The sequence below is a fragment of the Lepus europaeus genome, chromosome 6, assembly GCF_033115175.1.
Source record: "Lepus europaeus isolate LE1 chromosome 6, mLepTim1.pri, whole genome shotgun sequence".
Taxonomy (NCBI): domain Eukaryota; kingdom Metazoa; phylum Chordata; class Mammalia; order Lagomorpha; family Leporidae; genus Lepus; species Lepus europaeus.
Genome location: NC_084832.1, coordinates 96,730,186 through 96,747,842, shown reverse-complemented (window position 1 = coordinate 96,747,842; position 17,657 = coordinate 96,730,186). Strand labels below are relative to the sequence as shown.

The 17,657-nt window shown below is 40.7% G+C and overlaps 1 protein-coding gene and 1 non-coding gene across 2 annotated transcripts in view; one reads left to right on the top strand and one right to left on the bottom strand.

Annotated features, from left to right (window-relative positions):
• A2M (alpha-2-macroglobulin) overlaps positions 1 to 15,762 on the top strand; it is a 69,080-nt gene extending 53,318 nt beyond the window's left edge. Inside the window, exons 23-36 of the mRNA XM_062194645.1 lie at positions 2,683 to 2,766; positions 3,020 to 3,196; positions 3,501 to 3,585; positions 4,884 to 5,040; positions 5,320 to 5,394; positions 5,840 to 6,020; positions 8,290 to 8,498; positions 11,090 to 11,308; positions 11,471 to 11,598; positions 12,387 to 12,477; positions 13,520 to 13,588; positions 14,476 to 14,578; positions 15,041 to 15,082; positions 15,424 to 15,762. Coding sequence (XP_062050629.1) covers positions 2,683 to 2,766; positions 3,020 to 3,196; positions 3,501 to 3,585; positions 4,884 to 5,040; positions 5,320 to 5,394; positions 5,840 to 6,020; positions 8,290 to 8,498; positions 11,090 to 11,308; positions 11,471 to 11,598; positions 12,387 to 12,477; positions 13,520 to 13,588; positions 14,476 to 14,578; positions 15,041 to 15,082; positions 15,424 to 15,440 — 1,637 coding nt within the window. The 3' untranslated portion in view covers positions 15,441 to 15,762. The remainder of the gene's footprint in view (positions 1 to 2,682; positions 2,767 to 3,019; positions 3,197 to 3,500; positions 3,586 to 4,883; positions 5,041 to 5,319; positions 5,395 to 5,839; positions 6,021 to 8,289; positions 8,499 to 11,089; positions 11,309 to 11,470; positions 11,599 to 12,386; positions 12,478 to 13,519; positions 13,589 to 14,475; positions 14,579 to 15,040; positions 15,083 to 15,423) is intronic.
• LOC133762677 (small nucleolar RNA SNORD2) lies at positions 8,909 to 8,976 on the bottom strand. Its single transcript, XR_009866343.1, has one exon. It is a non-coding gene; the product is annotated as a small nucleolar RNA SNORD2 (small nucleolar RNA).
• Positions 15,763 to 17,657: the final 1,895 nt, after the last annotated feature.

Sequence of the window (17,657 nt, the reverse complement as noted above, 5' to 3'; positions counted from 1 at the left end):
TGGATGATGGAGGACATCTTCCCTGTCTGGGTGGACACAGCTGTTCAGCTGCTGTTTGGTCTCCCTGGGTTGAGCAGGTATGACCCTTACCACTTCTCCAAAATGTATGGTGGTAGGCATGTCCATGTGTGCTGAGTGGGGTCACTAAGTAGGCTTTGTGGCTGAGATGAGGTACTCCTTGGATACCCAGGACAAACAGATTTATCCCTTAAATCTCTCTGAAGTATGTAGAAGCAGGTACCTCCTTGCCTTGGCAGAGTCATCACAGTGGACTCTAAAGTTAGGGGAAAATATTAGCCATTTAGGGACTCATGTCAGGTTGAACTTCCCACTGTGTTCCTGAATGCAACCAGCTTGCTTTGAACATAGGCTATACAGGTGGCTGGCATTTCTGATTATGCATCAATGCTGGAAGGAACACACAGGTATCACCAAGATGTGCATGCATGTGCCATGAGCTCTGCCTGCCTCCTTTCTGTTTCTACTTGAATCTCCATGGCCTAGCTATGCTTTACCCCCAATACTACCTGTAAGGTGAGGTCAAAGTGCGCATCCTGGGAATCATCTCAGAACGCCAGGGAAGCTGGATGACCAGTTGTGGTTCCCTTTTCCCTCTCCAGCCACTGTGATAGTAGCAAAATCTCCATCTGGCCACTGTGCCAACTTGGGGAAAGGGAAGGGTGGTATGATCAAGGAGAGACCATCCTTCTTACCCTGCTAATAGATACAAAAATGTCACTTACTTATTTCCAAGTATTGAGGTTTTCAAAAAGATTTTGTATTCTGTGGATAACTGCTAGTTGAACTTCTTTGAGGGGGGTGGTGTAGAGAGAAATTTCTTACTCCACCTCCTTACTCTAGCCTTAGTTTCAGTAGAACTAAAAAAACTCTCTCTTTATTACCTAAATGGATTTATACTTCCATCAGTATACATTTTCACAATGTATGCCTATTGTCATTTGTTACCATCAATGTTTTTAATTTTGCCAAAAATTTATGTAAAAATATTTTGCTATTTTAAAATTTATTTTTCTCTAATTATATATATATATATATAATTATTATTTTTTGACAGGAAGAGTGGACAGTGAGAGAGAGAGACAGAGAGAAAGGTCTTCCTTTGCCGCACCGCGCTGATCCGATGGCAGGAGCCAGGTGCTTATCCTGGTCTCCCATGGGGTGCAGGGCCCAAGCTCTTGGGCCATCCTCCACTGCACTCCCTGGATATAGCAGAGAGCTGGCCTGGAAGAGGGGCAACTGGGACAGAATCCGGTGCCCTGACTGGGACTAGAACCCGGTGTGCTGGCGCCGCAAGGCGGAGGATTAGCCTGATGAGCCGTGGCACCCGGTCTCTAATTATATATTAAGCTGAACTTATTTGTTGATGTTCTGAATTACCTTCATATCCTTAATTCTTATTTCTGGATATGTCGCAATTATTTTCTTTCCCTTGGTCATTCATCTTTTAACTTACTTATGGCATCTGCTTTTTTACAAAAGCTTAAGTATTAAATTTATGAGTAAGAGAAGACGAACAATACATTTCTCTTAGTTCCATTTTCATATATTTTACCAAGGTTAAGGTGGTAGTAAGATATGCCCATTAGGCCGGCGCCGTGGCTCACTTGGCTAATCCTCCGCCTGTGGCGCCGGCACCCCAGGTTCTAGTCCCGATCGGGGTGCCAGGTTCTGTCCTGGTTGCTCCTCTTCCAGTCCAGCTCTCTGCTGTGGCCCAGGAAGGCAATGGAGGATGGCCCAAGTGCTTGGGCCCTGCACCTGCATGGGAGACCAGGAGGAGGCACCTGGCTCTTGGCTTCCGGTTGGCGCAGTGCTCGGGCCTTGACGGCCATTTGGGGGGTGAACCAACGGAAGGAAGACCTTTCTCTCTGTCTCTCTCTCTCACTAACTGTGCCTGTCCAAAAAAAAAAAAAAAAAAAAGGATATGCCCATTAGTATCAATTATTCTATTTTCAAATATTTTGTTTTCTTTGGTTATTTGTGTTTTAACTTTGATATCTGTTTTCTTACAAATGTTTTAATGTTAATGTTTTGAGAAAACGATACCATATGGAAATAAATACACTTATTTCATGTCCATCTTCATATAACTTATTAGCAAGGTTAAAATGAAAGTAAAAGTATGTGTATTAGAAGTAACTTGTATTTCCAAAGAGACAAAAAACATTCATCTTTATCTGCTTTTCCCTATTTTCTAGGTTATCCATAATATGCTAACATCATATCTGGTGAAATCTGACAGAAGAAAGGACATGACAATATTGTAGAATTCAGAATCTTTTGTGGGATTTTCTCTTTGTTTGTTTCATGAGGCCTTTGTTGAAATTGTTGAAATTTTTTCCTTCATGAAACTGTTGAGAAGGCGGTTAGGAATGGGCATTAAATAGGTTATCTTGTTATAGCCATCTTGTGTTAGCTACAGGATGACTTCAACATAACCACAGCATCACTGGACTTTTGTCAACTTGTCTTTTTTTGAAACTGTTCATAGGGGGAGAAAAGATCACTGAATAAGAAATTTTGAAATCCCAGAATCCAACTAGCCATATTTAAAATAATTTTACTTTTCAGAAGTTTAGGCATAGACCCAGTTTCTGGAAGAGTTCTTCAAAAATGTATGTTGCAGAATTAATTTTCATATGACTAATCTGTTTCTTTTTCTAGGTAGTGAGTTATCTTCCCAATTATCCCTAGAGCTGCCACTAAATGTGGTAAATGAATCTGCCCGAGCCTCTGTTTCAGTTTTGGGTGAGTGCCTAGCCCTCTCCAGATTTGGGCATTAGCATCTTCTACCATATTTCTTTTTCATTAATATTTATTCAAAATCACAACAACCCTTTCTTCTCCCCTTCTTTTGGCTTGTCTATTACTACCAATCATATTTCTGTTCCCAAAAGATTCAGCCTTCCTAAAAATCCTCATTTTTACTAGTTTATTTTTAATAATTCTGAGAGATCATAATCTCTGAACTTTATGACTTCCCATCTCTCTCATTCCCCAGGAGACATATTAGGCTCTGCCATGCAAAACACACAGAACCTCCTCCAGATGCCCTATGGATGCGGAGAACAAAATATGGCTCTCTTTGCTCCTAACATCTATGTTCTGGATTATTTAAATGAAACACAGCAGCTGACTCCAGAGATTAAGTCCAAAGCCATTCACTATCTCAACACTGGTGAGTGATTGAATGAGTGAGTAGCAAAGTGAAAGTGTTACTTCAATTGAATTTTCCAATAGACTTGAGTTACTTATCAATACTATGATACGTTAGCATATCACACTATGAAAGCTACAATGATATCAACTTCATGAAAACCATCCACTCTCCTATTTCCAATAAAATGTTTAAGGCTCAGAATCTTTTATTATATTACAGAAAAATTTAGGAAGGGTCACAAGAGATGCCAGGCATTTTAGAAGTTTTTCTAGTCTCATCATGCACGTTAATTTATCATTGTTTTGTTACCCTCCCATTTCAGGTTACCAAAGACAGCTGAATTACAAGCACCATGATGGTTCCTACAGCACCTTTGGGGAGAGATACAGGGGTGAGGGCAATACCTGGTAAGGGAAGGACAATTTTTTGAGCTCCTATTATTGTGACAGTTCTTTGATATATATTATCACAGTATTCACAACAACCCAATAATATATGCATCATTAGACCTATAGTTGGTTATACTAGGTTAATAAAACAAGATTAGAAAAAAAAAGATGATTCTAAAATATATACTATTATACTTCTTCCCAAAATTCATCCTGTTAATAATATACCAGGGTATTCTCTCTAAAGCAGTTATTCTTTTTTTTTTTTTTATTTTTTTATTTTTGACAGGCAGAGTGGACAGTGAGAGAGAGACAGAGAGAAAGGTCTTCCTTTGCCGTTGGTTCACCCTCTAATGGCTGCCGCGGTAGCGCGCTGCGGCCGGCGCACCGCGCTGTTCCGATGGCAGGAGCCAGGGGCTTATCCTGGTCTCCCATGGGGTGCAGAGCCCAAACACTTGGGCCATCCTCCACTGCACTCCCTGGCCACAGCAGAGAGCTGGCCTGGAAGAGGGGCAACCGGGACAGGATCGGTGCCCCGACCAGGACTAGAACCCGGTGTGCCGGCACCACTAGGAGGAGGATTAGCCTGTTGAGCCATGGCGCCGGCCGCAGTTATTCTTTTTAAAACAATTGCCATAACCATGAATTTTTAGATGATATGACCAGGAACATATCAAATAATTTCCAGACAACTATGTTAATTTTAGTTCATTGTATTTCTTAGAAAATATCCATCTTTTTCTTTTTTCCTTTTTTTAACTTTTATTTAATAAATATAAATTTCCAAAATACATCTTTTGGATTACGGTGGCTTTTTCCCCCCCATAACCTCCCTACCACCCGTAACCCTCACATCTCCCGCTCCCTCTCCCATCCCATTCACATCAAGATTCGTTTTCAATTATCTTTATATACAGAAGATCAATTTAGTATATACTAAGTAAAGATTTCAACATGAAATGTTTTTAGTATCTCTAAGGTAAAATGATTTAGAAGAGCTTATTGTATTGAAGAGAGCATGTGAGATTCTCTTGCTACAGAATGAAATCTCTAAAGAGAAGAGATACTAAAAGTCTTACTCAAATAGCAAAAAAAAAAAAAAGCATTTGGACTCCCTGTGGCAAAGAGAAAGTCTGCAAAGAAATACTAGATATAGCACATTAATCAAAGAGAATAAAGAAGTAAGACTTCAACATTTTCAAGAGTTCCCTGTTAGATGACTTGTTGTATAAGAAATGTTATATAAAACCTGTTGCTGTGAAGTAGCCATGAAGCCATGTTAACATAAATATCATCACCATGTCCTCACTGCTTAGGCTCACAGCCTTTGTACTGAAGACTTTCGCACAGGCCCAAGCATATATTTTCATCAATGAAGAGGACATTAACCGAGCCCTCCTGTGGCTCTCCAAGAAGCAGAAGGATAATGGCTGCTTCAAGAAATCTGGGTCACTGTTAAACAATGCCATGAAGGTGAGCTGTTCTGGAGCTGGCTTTGATTTGTTCATTATGGTATCTACCGGGATGGAAAGAGGAAGTAATGATGTAGAAATGCCTAAGAGAGGGTATCAAGAAGAAAATAAAACAAGGATAATTCTGAGAAAGAGGGAACTTAGCTTGGGTATGACACTTTGCCCCATGGAGATGAATATGGGTAAGGATGAACTTCATGACATGGAAGAATTGAGAGAGCTGGTAAGAGCATTCTCAGAAGTTGAATGACTCCATTCTCTCCCTCTGCTGTGTTCATAGGGAGGAGTAGATGATGAAGTGACTCTCTCCGCCTATATCACCATTGCTCTTCTGGAGATTCCTCTCCCAGTCACGGTAGGCACCGTTCTATTCCCCTGCTAAAAGACAGTAGTTCTGGATGCGATGCATCCACTGACCTGCTGTATGAAATACTATCCTACTCAAAACCATTGCCAGCTTTCCTTCTATACAATGTCAGTGCTTCCCAGATCAACAGAAAATTAGGCCAATTCATTAAGAAAGGTCTAAACTTTTCTAGCAATATTTTTGGTCTATTTCTCCCCTATCTCCCACTTCCCCCCCAGAAAACCCCTAAATATATGGTCTCTATACCTTCCTTTTTAAAATGAGAATAACAGATTAAAAAATATTATTCTCTCTAGCCAAAAGAAAGAGGAATAGGTGGACAAATTCATTTGAAAAACTTCTTTACCTCCTGTGCTATGATCTGTCTGGTTTCCTGGGGTTGCTAGCACCCCTGCTCACAGAGCTCAGTTCTCTTCTTGTTCTCTTTCAATAGCATCCTGTTGTTCGCAATGCCTTGTTCTGCTTGGAGTCAGCCTGGAAGTCCATAAAAGAAGGAGCCCATGGCAGCCACGTCTACACCAAAGCACTTCTGGCCTATGCGTTTGCCCTGGCAGATAAGCAGGAAAAGAGGAAAGAAGTACTCGAGTCACTTGATGAGGAAGCTGTGAAGAAAGGTAAAAGTATACCCGAGAACTTTTTCCTATCCCATATTTTCTACGTCAATAACTGCATTGTAAAAATGTTTTACTCCTACTTCCTGTGATCTCTGTCCTTGCTCTTCTTCTTTTTTTTTTCTTTTTTTGATAGGCAGATGTAGACAGTGAGAGAGAGAGAGAGAGAGAGGTCTTCCTTTCCGTTGGTCTACCCCCACAAATGGCTGCTACAGCCGGCGCGCTGCGCAGATTCGAAGCCAGGAGCCAAGTGCTTTCTCCTGGTCTCCCATGTGGGTGCAGGGCCCAAGCACTTGGGCCATCCTCCACTGCCCTCCCGGGCCACAGCGGAGAGCTGGATAGAACCGGTGCCCCAACCGGGACTAGAACCCGGGGTGCCAATGCCACAGCTGAGGATTAGCCAAGTGAGCTGTGGCGCCAGCCACTCTTGTTTTTCTTAAGCAACATATACTTTGTCCATTTCTTATTTTTCTAAAATATAAGATCTCTTAATTAAATCAGACATCAAAAGATAAAAGTCAGTACAAGATAGCAGTAAGTTTCTCAGCCTTTGGAGAATAGCTCCAAAATGTACTATCTACATCATGTTGGGCAAATCATCAATTTATCTGTGTTTCAGTTTCTTCATTGCTAAAATGTGAATAATAGTAGCATTTACTTCATAGTCTTTTTGTATTAAATTAATTAACATACATAAAGCCCTTAGTAGGGACTATGCAACATAGTAAATGCCAAAAGTACAAGATATATTACTAATATACCAGTTGTTGCTATATATACCCACCCTTATCTTCATTTATCTTATACTTTATATCATCTTGAAGATTGATTGACTTGAAAGGCAGAGGAGGAGAGAAGGTGAGAGGGAGAGAGAGAGAGCGAGAAGTCTTCCAACCACTAGTTCACTCCAGATGGCTGCAATGGCCAGGGGCTGGGCTATGTTGACAAGAACCCCATTGGAGTCTTCCACATGGGTAGCAGGTGCCCACATACTTGGGCCATCATACACTGCTTTCCCAGGTGCATTAGCAGGGAGCTGGATCAGAAGTGGAATATCCAGGATTCAAACTAGCCCTCAGATATGGGATACTAGCATCATAAGCAGAGGGTTTACCTGCTGTGCCACAATACCAGCCCCACTTCAGATCATCTTAAGCATAAGGAAAGACTGATGGAAGGAATCCCATGAATAAATTACAGTGTTTTAAACTCATTTAACAAGATTAATCCTGTTTACCAGTCCATTATATTCATACACACACAATACTTGGACATATACCACAGTCTACATGACGGGTCAAAGAAACAAAATAAAATCAAATGATAGGATGTCCAACAAATATATTCTTTCTCCTTTGAGAGTGCCATTAATTATTTTTAAAATGTATTTCAGCTATGCAAAAATGCATAAAGAATAGTTAGCAAACACCTGTGCATCTCCCTCCAAGCTTAACAAAATGTTCCCAGTGCAGGAAAAATCGCCTGTGGACCACTTTTACTTCTCAAATTCAACACTTTGCTGATGAGAGTTTTCTTAGTGGGTGCCTGTAGCTGTAGTTCATTAATTTTCACTGCTGTAAAATATATTACATTGTGTAAATATGTCATAATGCATATGGGGTTTCTCCCCGTGGGTCATTTCTCATTATTTTTGGTGATTACAAAGCTGTCTCCTTGTGGAGTTCCTCCAAGTTATATTTCAAGATGCATATTAGCAAGCACATATTCCCCTTTGCTGAATATTGCCAAATTGTTCTCCAAAGAGCAACTGGCTTCCTACAGCAGTGTACATTGGTTCCCATCATTTCACACCCATGGCACTCTTAGCTATTTTAAGGATTACTGCATTTCTTTCCAACCAATGTATGTGAAATCTATTATTTCATAGAATCTGTGATCCTCACAAGGAACCTCTCATGAGAAGTTTACAGGAACTCAACAAACTCCAGACAAGTTCTAGATAACATCAGAAATAGGAATTAGCCACATTAGTGAGAGAACTTCCTCTGCCAATTCTTTCTCCCATCAACCCAACTATAGCAACTATTTCAAAATATAGATGGTCAAAGGATTCTGAGCCAGCAACAGCATCTGCCATAGTTGGGCAGAAACACACCAAGTTCAGATTCACATAGAAGAAAAATAATTTATATAAGGTTCATGAGTTTATCACTGAAACACAACCCTTGTTATAGCTTCAGCTTGGGTACTTTCACCTTAAATTAAATATGACTATGAATTCACCTATAAGTGTCTGTTTCTCATCCTTAAGATAACTCAGTCCATTGGGAGAGACCTCAGAAACCAACGACACCAAAAACCAAGGCTCCCTCTGCCGAGGTGGAGATGACATCCTATGTGCTCCTTGCTCACCTCTCGGCCCGGCCTGCCCCAACCTCAGAGGACCTGACTACTGCAACACTCATTGTACAGTGGATCACAAAGCAGCAGAATGCCCGGGGCGGCTTCTCCTCCACCCAGGTCAGTGACTTTTCAGAGCTGCTCGCTTCACCTTCAGGTAGCAACAAGGTTAGAACAAGGAGGAAAAATGAAAATGGCAATAACCTAAAATGAGGAAAAGGTTATTAAAATTCAGGAATGAAAGTCAAATAGGACTAAAAAGAAAATCCCTAGAATTCTGGCATCTCCTCCCTGGGTTATTATCATGGTTTTTTTTTTTTAATTTTTCAATTTCCAAAAACAACTCCACCTCCCTAAAATAGTAGTGAGGCACCAGCAGAATGAAGGAAAACACTTTCCATTCTTCTGGAAGTTTTAAGAGTCTTAGCATGTTCAGAGGAACTCTACTCAAAACCCAACAATCTCTCCTGCATTTCTCTCCATCCTTAGCTCGCTCTCTCTCTCTCTCTCTCTCTCTCTTTCTTTTCATCAAGTGATCAGCAATGAGTATTCTGTCATTTCTGGTCAGTCCCGAAAGATGATTGCCATCATTTCACTTAGCTCTCTTTTAACTGGCATCTTTAAAAAATTTTATTTATTTGAAAGGCATAGTGACAGATAGGAGGGAGAGGAGAGGAGAGAAGAGAAGAGGAGAGGAGAGAGCGAGAGCGAGCGAGCGAGCCCATCTCTTGGTTCACTTCCCAAGTGGCCACAAGAGGCAAGAGCTGGGACTGGGCCAGGCAGAAGCCCGGAGACAGCAACTTCATACAGGTCTCCCATGTGGGTGACAGGGGCCCAAGTACTTAGACCATCATCTGCTGCTTTCCCAGACACATTAGCAGGGGACTGGAAAGGAAGCAGAATAGCCAGGAATCAAACCAGTACTCATATGGGATGTTAGTATCATAGGCAGTGGCTTAACCCACTGTGCCACTATGTCAGCCCCATAACTGGCTTTTTTATTAAAGCAGACACATCTTGTGCTTCCCTGTCTACTTCTTAATCTACATTTTTTCATCACAGCATAAAGAATTGTCTTTATTCACGTACCCTCCCAAGCCTACTAAATAATCATATATTTAAATAATTCATCAATATGGACAAGCAAGAAACTTTAACTTCAGAGAATTTATGTGTTAGCATAAAAGAGAAGAGAATGGGGCAAAATGTGTCCAAAAATATTATCCTTTTCCATTGTGCTTACTCTCTTATTTTTCTATATGAATGAGAAAAAACTAAATGTTTTTATTGAAACACTTGTCATTCATCTCTGTAGGAATCTTTTCTCTAAAAGAAGTCATTGAGGTTCAGTGTTGTTGAATACAGGGAAAATTTCATCTCAGAGGGAGTCCAATAGGAACAGGAAATATTCCAATTAGAAAAGGGGAGGGGCTAAAAATGTCACTAAATCAAGAAGATGATTAAATATGCATCCTTTATTCCCCTGGGAAGGCCAAAGCATGATCCTGATCATGGCTGCCAGGCACCTCATGTCCTCTCAGAGTACTGACCTCAGCAGCAGGGTTTAATCTGGGGAGAGAGCCGAATGACCCCTGGTTTGGTAGTGGCAGATATGACTGAGTTGCCATGAAAGGCATGTCAGATAAATAACTGATTCAAGTAAATGATCCCCATTCAAATCTACTTTCCATTTTCCATGGCTCATCTATATTGGAAGAGGGAAATGATCAATAAATTCTAGGGTATGCAGTCCAAAGTAGGTATGTGAATGTCACAGCTGTGCATTCATCTAAAGGCTATAATCACTCTTAAAACTACAGCTCTAACTTTTGTAAAAATATATTTATTTATTTGAAAGGCAAAGAGAGAGAGCAAGAGCGAGAGAGAGAAGGAGATGTCTTCTTCTTCTTCTTCTTCTTCTTCTTCTTCTTCTTCTTCTTCTTCTTCTTCTTCTTCTTCTTCTTCTTTTTTTGACAGGCAGAGTTAGACAGTGAGAGAGAGGAAGACAGAGAGAAAGGTCTTCCTTTTTCCGTTGGTTCACCCCCTAAGTGGTCGCTATGGCCAGCGTGTTGTGGCCGGCGCACTGTGCCGATCTGAAGCCAGGAGCCAGATGCTTCCTCCTGGTCTCCCATGTGGGTGCAGGGCCCAAGGACATGGGCCATCCTCCACTGCAATCCCGGTCCACAGCAGAGAGCTGGACTGGAAGAGGAGCAACCGGGACAGAATCCAGCGCCCCAACCAGCACTGGAACCCAGGGTGCTATCACCGCAGGTGGAGGATTAGCCTAGTGAGCCGCGGCACCAGCGAGAGAGAGAGAGAGAGAAAGAGAGAGAGAGAGAGAGAGGTCTTCTATCTGCTGGTTCACTCCCCAGATGGCCACAACACCCAGAGCTGCACCCATCTGAAGCCAGGAGCCAGGATCCTTTTCTGGGTCTCCCACGCAGGTGCAGGACCATAGACCATCGCAGAGAGCTGGATCAGAAGTAGAGCAGCCTAGACTCAAACCAGCGCCCATATGGGATGGTGGCACAGCAGGCAGCGGCCTTACCCACTATGCCACAGCTCTAATATTACCCCATGGCTCTAATATTTAAGTAGTGAGGGAAACAGGAAATCAAAGCTCCTTTGTGGCAGCTGACAGGAATCTTTGCAGCATATGTCAGCCCCCAAAGGGTTTTCATACCTGAGTTGTTTGCACTCATCTCTTCCAGGACACAGTGGTTGCTCTCCATGCTTTGTCCAAATATGGAGCAGCCACTTTTACTAGGACTGAGAAGGCTGCAGAGGTGACCGTCCAGTCTTCAGGGACATTTTCCACAAAATTCCAAGTGAACAACAACAACCGCCTGTTACTACAACAGGTCTCATTGCCAAAGTTGCCTGGGGAATACAGCACAAGTGTGACGGGAGAAGGATGTGTCTACTTGCAGGTGAGTCTTGGGCTGATGAAGATGGAGGGACTAGGGCAGCCTTGTTCAAGGACAAGTCCTAATTCAATAAACCATGAGAGCAAACACAAGGAAGAGTTGGGGGAGCTGAGAGGCATTCTGGGGATAGGAGAAAAACAGATTTCTGTCTTTAATATCCCATAGACATCCTTGAAATACAATGTTCTCCCAGAAAAGGAAGAATTCCCATTTGCCTTAGGGGTGCAAACTTTGCCCCAAACTTGTGATGGACCCAAGGCCCACAGCACCTTCCAGATCTCATTGAATCTCAGGTAAGGCATCCTAACTGTATCAGCTACTTCTGAGAATAACAACTAATTTCTTACTGAAACTTCTCATTAGGTAGAGTAGTATGAGGATAAAGAGTTGGACCACATTTGTTGAGAATGCAAGCCATGCTTGTAAGTTGATACAACAGAATTTCTCAATGAAGGATTTACATGGTCTGTTTTCTTCCTCTAGAAGTTCTTATTGTTCAGTCTCATTATTTAAAGGTTATTAATTCCCCTCAATAATAACTAAGTAAGAAATATTACCCCCCTGGCCTGAATTCCTCCTAACGCAGTAGGTGTTCTCTATGCAGGAAAGATCGAATTCCCAAAAAATTTGAATAGAAGGAAGCCTGACTCTGTAATTAGAATTCCTAATGGAAATAAGTAAATCTCAGGTCATATACAATATTATCAACTTGAGAAGGAGGGGCATAGTTATGCAGTGATATTCAAATCACTTACAAAAATGCATCTATCCACAGGAATATGACAACGTAGTTGGAGATACTGTTCAGGAAGAAGGTTAAGATCAAGTGCATGTGATAAATAACTGGCAGAAATTACAGGCCTCCAGTCCATCCCTCACTCAAAATGCTGATTCTCAGAGTCCACACGCTCGAGTAGGGCTGGTCTCTGTAGCTTTAACAGTAACAGTATCTGCAATAGAAATTATAACATATGGCCAGTTTTCTGACCCACTGTGGTGAATATTTGAGAAGACTCGCATAGGAAAAAAGAATATTTAATAACACAGAAAAACCACACTTATTCCTTTTCTTGATATTCAGTTATACTGGGAGCCGTCCTATCTCAAACATGGTCATCGTTGATGTGAAGATGGTATCTGGCTTCATTGCCCTGAAACCAACGGTGAAAATGGTAGGTTTAGTACAAGCCAAGAAACCCTGTTTATATAATGTTTTCTGTATCCTTAGGCTGAGGCAATACTAACATTAAAAAATTGTTAAACCAACCCCTGTCAAAACCTTATACTTCCTTCAAACTCAGAAATGTAATTTAGCACGTTTGTATAAGAGCCTAATACTGCACAACACTCTGCTAATAGACATGACTATGAGGGGGAAAAAGTGTCAGCAGGTTTCTGTTTCACAGAGCTTAGAATCTCATCAAGAAGAAAGAACAGAGGCCAGCATTGTGGCATAGCCAGTAAGGCTGCCACCTGTCACATGGGCATCCTAAATGGTATATGAGTGCCAGTTCCTGTCCCAGATGCTCCACTTCCCATCCAGCTCCCTATAAATGCACTTGGAAAAGCAGCACCCATGTGGGAAACCTGGAAGAAGCTCTGGGCTCCTGTGGCCCAGTCCCAGCCCTTACAGTCATCTGTGGGATGAACAAGTGCATGAAAAAGTCTCTCTCTCTCTCTGTCTCCCTCTCTCTCTCCCCCCCCCACCCCGTGTAACTCTTTCAAATAAATAAATAAACAAATCTTTTTTAAAAAAAGATAAAACATGGATCATGAACAAGTTAAAAAATGTTAAAACGACTAGCTAACATAAACTACTGTATTAGAGAAGTTTTTTTTTTAAAAAATGAGATTACTCTAAGTTAAAGCAAACAAAAAAAAACCCCAACTTTCTCATGAAGAAATAGAATGAGAATTGAACCTTAAAATGTGAGTAACTCTCCAGTTTAGGATATTTAATTATTTTTTCTTCAGATAATCAACTTTACACCTAGGTCACGTTCCATACTGATATTAAACCCTTCAATCAAATTACTCTATTTTTAATTTTACTACATTACCTCTTTGCTTGCAAAAGGTAAGCAAGGTAATTTGAAGGAATTATATTCCCAGGTGCATTTTGGTAAGAAGAAAATATATTTTTCTATGGATCCTCCAGATGTTTAATAAGTGAATGTTATTTATTAATATTTGTGGTGTCTGAATTGTCTTTAGCTCGAAAGATCTGACCATGTGAACCGGACGGAAGTCAGCACCAACCATGTCTTGATTTACCTGGATAAGGTGAGAGCCCAGACAGTGTAGTCGCAAAACCTCTGTGTGAGAATCCCTCTCACGAGTCACCTGGAAGTGAATGAATGCATTGAGGAGACTTCTCCTCCATGCTAGAAACTTGGGATTTCCAATATTAATTCCAATGAATGTTCTCCTCTCATTTTATATATTTACACCATGGGTAAAATGACTTATTTTAATAATGGGATCTAAATATTTCTAAGACCCTTGAGCAAGAAATTCTCCACAAAATGTGCTCATGATACCCACAAGTTATTTTGAAAATACTAATGAATGTGAGGAAGTAACTACTGTGACTAGTCAATTATTGTAACTGCAGCCCCCACCAATAATATGAAAGGTGTAATACTGTCAAGCTCACCAAGGACTTGGACCATAAAATATCAAGACCAGTCCACCAATAAACCAATCTGATCTTCTAGATACACATGGTATCATAGTTTATTCAAACCTATATTGATTGGAATTATGGTTTGTAAATTTTACAAAACTGAAACAAAGCTGCAGTGATCAACCTTTCATGTATGTCTTTGAGTCTACGGAAGTATTTCTACAAGCTTCAGAAGTGAAATTGTACCAAATGTCTGGATAGTTAAAAATGAACACAGATAGGCAACCAATCAAAAGTATGTGCCATTAACTCTCTATGAATAGATAGGTATTGGTATTTATAGGGACATATGAGATATGTTAGTTAAGAAGTAAGTTATTTGGGGGAATTTCTTATACACTCTGAGGGCTTTCTGTGTGATTTAAGAACCTCACAGTAGACTATTAGTTGATAGTTCTTTTACCCAGAGAAGTGAATACTTAAATTTGCTCCAAGAGAGAAGAAAGGTTCCTGGAAGATCATTTAATTCCCTTTTGCTTTCTAGGTATCAAATCAAACACTGAGATTGTCCTTCACAGTTATGCAAGATATTCCAGTAATCGATCTGAAACCAGCCATAGTGAAAGTCTATGATTACTATGAGACAGGTGAGTAAGAGTGAATGTCACATGGAAATTAGATGCTGAAGACAGAAATTTAATTTGAGAAGAGTGTTGGGGTTATTTATTGAATTAAATTCTCTTATCACTTCATTTTATCTCCATTAAGTGTGAGTCTCCACTTTTGTCTTCTACATACTCTGTGGAAATTACCTACACTGTAAATTTATCAACTACTACAGGGCATTCAGTTTCCTTTTCATCAGATAAATTAACTGTAGGGAAACATAAGATTTAAGTAAATATAACATCTGAACTATCTATCAAGAATAGGGACAAAATACAGTGTGTTTGAAAGGACAATACAAAACAGCAATCAGAGCATCAAATGAAAGATGATAATCTTTCTGATATATTGTACTTCTTTCCACAACAAAGATTCCTCCACTGGCCTGTATCTCACAGATGTCTGTTTTCCCTCTTAGATAACAATGGTTTTTGTCTTTTTAGATGAGTTTGCAGTTGCTGAGTACAATGCTCCTTGCAGCAAAGGTAAATGATTCCCATGCCCTCAAAATGCAGTCAGAATTTCTTGGCTTGTCCCCCAACATCTCCTCTTCTCAAAATTCTGGTTAAATATGCTTCATAGACCTCGGGCTATTCATATTACAGACAATTATAGAATAACACATGTATTGGAGAAGACCAGTGATTCTGTCAAAATCTTAGAGGGTTCAGAGGATCTCTTGGGTGATATTGTGTCATAGAGCTCACTTCCCACTAAACTATGGGGATTTCCTGAGTCACACTGCTACCCAGAACAAAGAGAAGGAATAGCCTCTGCTCACAGAAATGCAAGTCCATCTGAATTTTCTTTTCCTTCTCCACCACAGATGGAGGAAATGCTTGAAGGCCATATGAGTGACAGGTGCTTGACTGGCGTCCTGTTCTGAAGACATGAGAAAAAAAAGACATCAGAGAAAAAAACTATTTTTGTATCTCAAAAGACTTGGGGTTGGGTTAATTTTATGAGTATAAAAATTAACTGAAAAAATGATCTCTGTAAGAAATAAGAATGGGAAAGGAGGAGGGAGGAGAAGGAAGGCAGGAGTATGGGTGGGAGGGAGAGGGGGAGGGAAGAATCATTGTGTTCCTGAATCTGCATATATTAAATGCATGATGTTGTATTCCTTAAACAAAATAAAATAGTAATAACAGACTTAATGAATAAACCTTTTTCTGATCAATCTCTATCACTGTTTGTTCAGTAAACCTTTTGCTTACATTTCCATATGATTCCCAATAGAATACTGAGATTAAAATGCATAGCAACAAAGGCTGAGGGACTTCAGAAGACAAAACCAGGTTTGCTGTTCTGAGTAGGTGTCATGTAGGGGTTTCAGGAAAAGAAGAAAAGTATTGGATTATGTATGACAAGAGAACAAAAGTGGTTTTGGTTATGGAACTACTCAAAGAAGAAGTCAGAGTGGATTTTTATGAGCAAACAAAAGAAAGACATGGCAAGGAAATATTTTTCACATTAAAAGGAAGAAATATATGAGTTTTTTATTTATTTTTATCTATTTGAAAAAGCAGAGCAATAGAGAAAAGAGATGGATCTTCCATCTGCGGCTTCACTTCACAGATTGTCAACAACTGGAGCTGAGCCAGGCCAAAGCCAGGAGCCTAGAATTTGTTCTGGATTTCCCACATGGGTGGCAAGAACCCAAGTACTTGGGCCAACACTGCTGCATCTCAGGATGTGCTTTAACAGGAAGCTGGAATGGAAGCAGAATAGCCGAGACTCAGACCTTGGCACTCAAACCTAAGATTCAGGAATCTCAAGTGGTATCTTAACTGCTATGTCAAATGCCCTGTCCTAGAAATACAGGGTAGATTATTTTGAGAGGCAGAATAACTAGTTGGTACTTGACCTAAACTGGGAGTTGTGTGCCTTAAGTGAACCAAAATTTGCCACTGACCAATATGGGTTTTCACCCTTGGGTCTCAGATTCAATAATGGATGACATACTCAAAGCAAGAAAGAATGTACGTGACCAAAGCCAAATAGGAGTGTTATATTGAAGCATCTTTCTTCTGGAGTGAGGATGAAAAGATAGCTATGAAGTCTAGGAGATATTCAGATGCAGAAATCGCCCCCTCACAGTATCTAGTATTGTCATCTCTAGTCTCTTCTGTCTTTCTCTCTCTGTCTTGTTTTTAGATAATTTATTTTCCTTGCAGTGACTGGATGGGGAGAAAGCAGTTTCCATTAACTGGAAGGGGAGAAAGAAGCTTCAGGGAGTTTGCAGAAGAGCTAGCGAGAGGTTAGGATAGGAGGGTTCAGAGCCCAGATATTCTCTGAGGGCAGTCCTAGGAGCCCTAGTCTTCTTTTGGCACCAAAAGGATAATTAATATTCAATTTAACTGAAGGCAAGTATGAGCAGTGTAAACTGATAATTCAAAAGGACTTTGAAGCAATGCTCAGTTCTATCTCTGGGCTGGGAAGCCTGCAGTTAAGATGCCTGAGTCCCATTTCAGAGTGCTGGTTTGGATACCCATCTCTGACCCCCACCTCCTGCTTCCTACTGAATGCAGACCCTGGGAGGCAGCAGTGATGAACCCATGGTTAGGTCCCTGCTACCCATGACAGAAACCTGGACTGCATTCTTGACTCCTGCTTCAGCCCCAGCCCAGCCCTAGCTCTTGTGAACATTTGGGAAATGAATCAGTGTTTGAGAATTCTCATTCTCTCTTGTTCTCTATCTCTCCATCCCTCAAATTAAAAAAAAAAAACTCTCACTTTTGTGCAGATTATACTCTCAGCACCTCACAGATACTAACATCAACTCCATGAAATCAGCACTACTCTAACAAATGAGGAAAGTGAGGCACGGAGAGATTTCATTTTCTCAAGTGCCTTAGCAAGGGACTGGCAGAGCCAGAATTCAGCAGCAAGGAGTCTCGCTTCTGGGTCCATGCTCCTAACCACAAACCATGCTGCATCTCCAGCCCACTTCAGACAAGAAGACCAAGAGGAAATACATTTCAAGGCTAAAAAACCATTATAATTAGCTCTCAAGGTAAGTAACAAACCAGGGGACAGAATGTGGTGAAAGAAATCAGA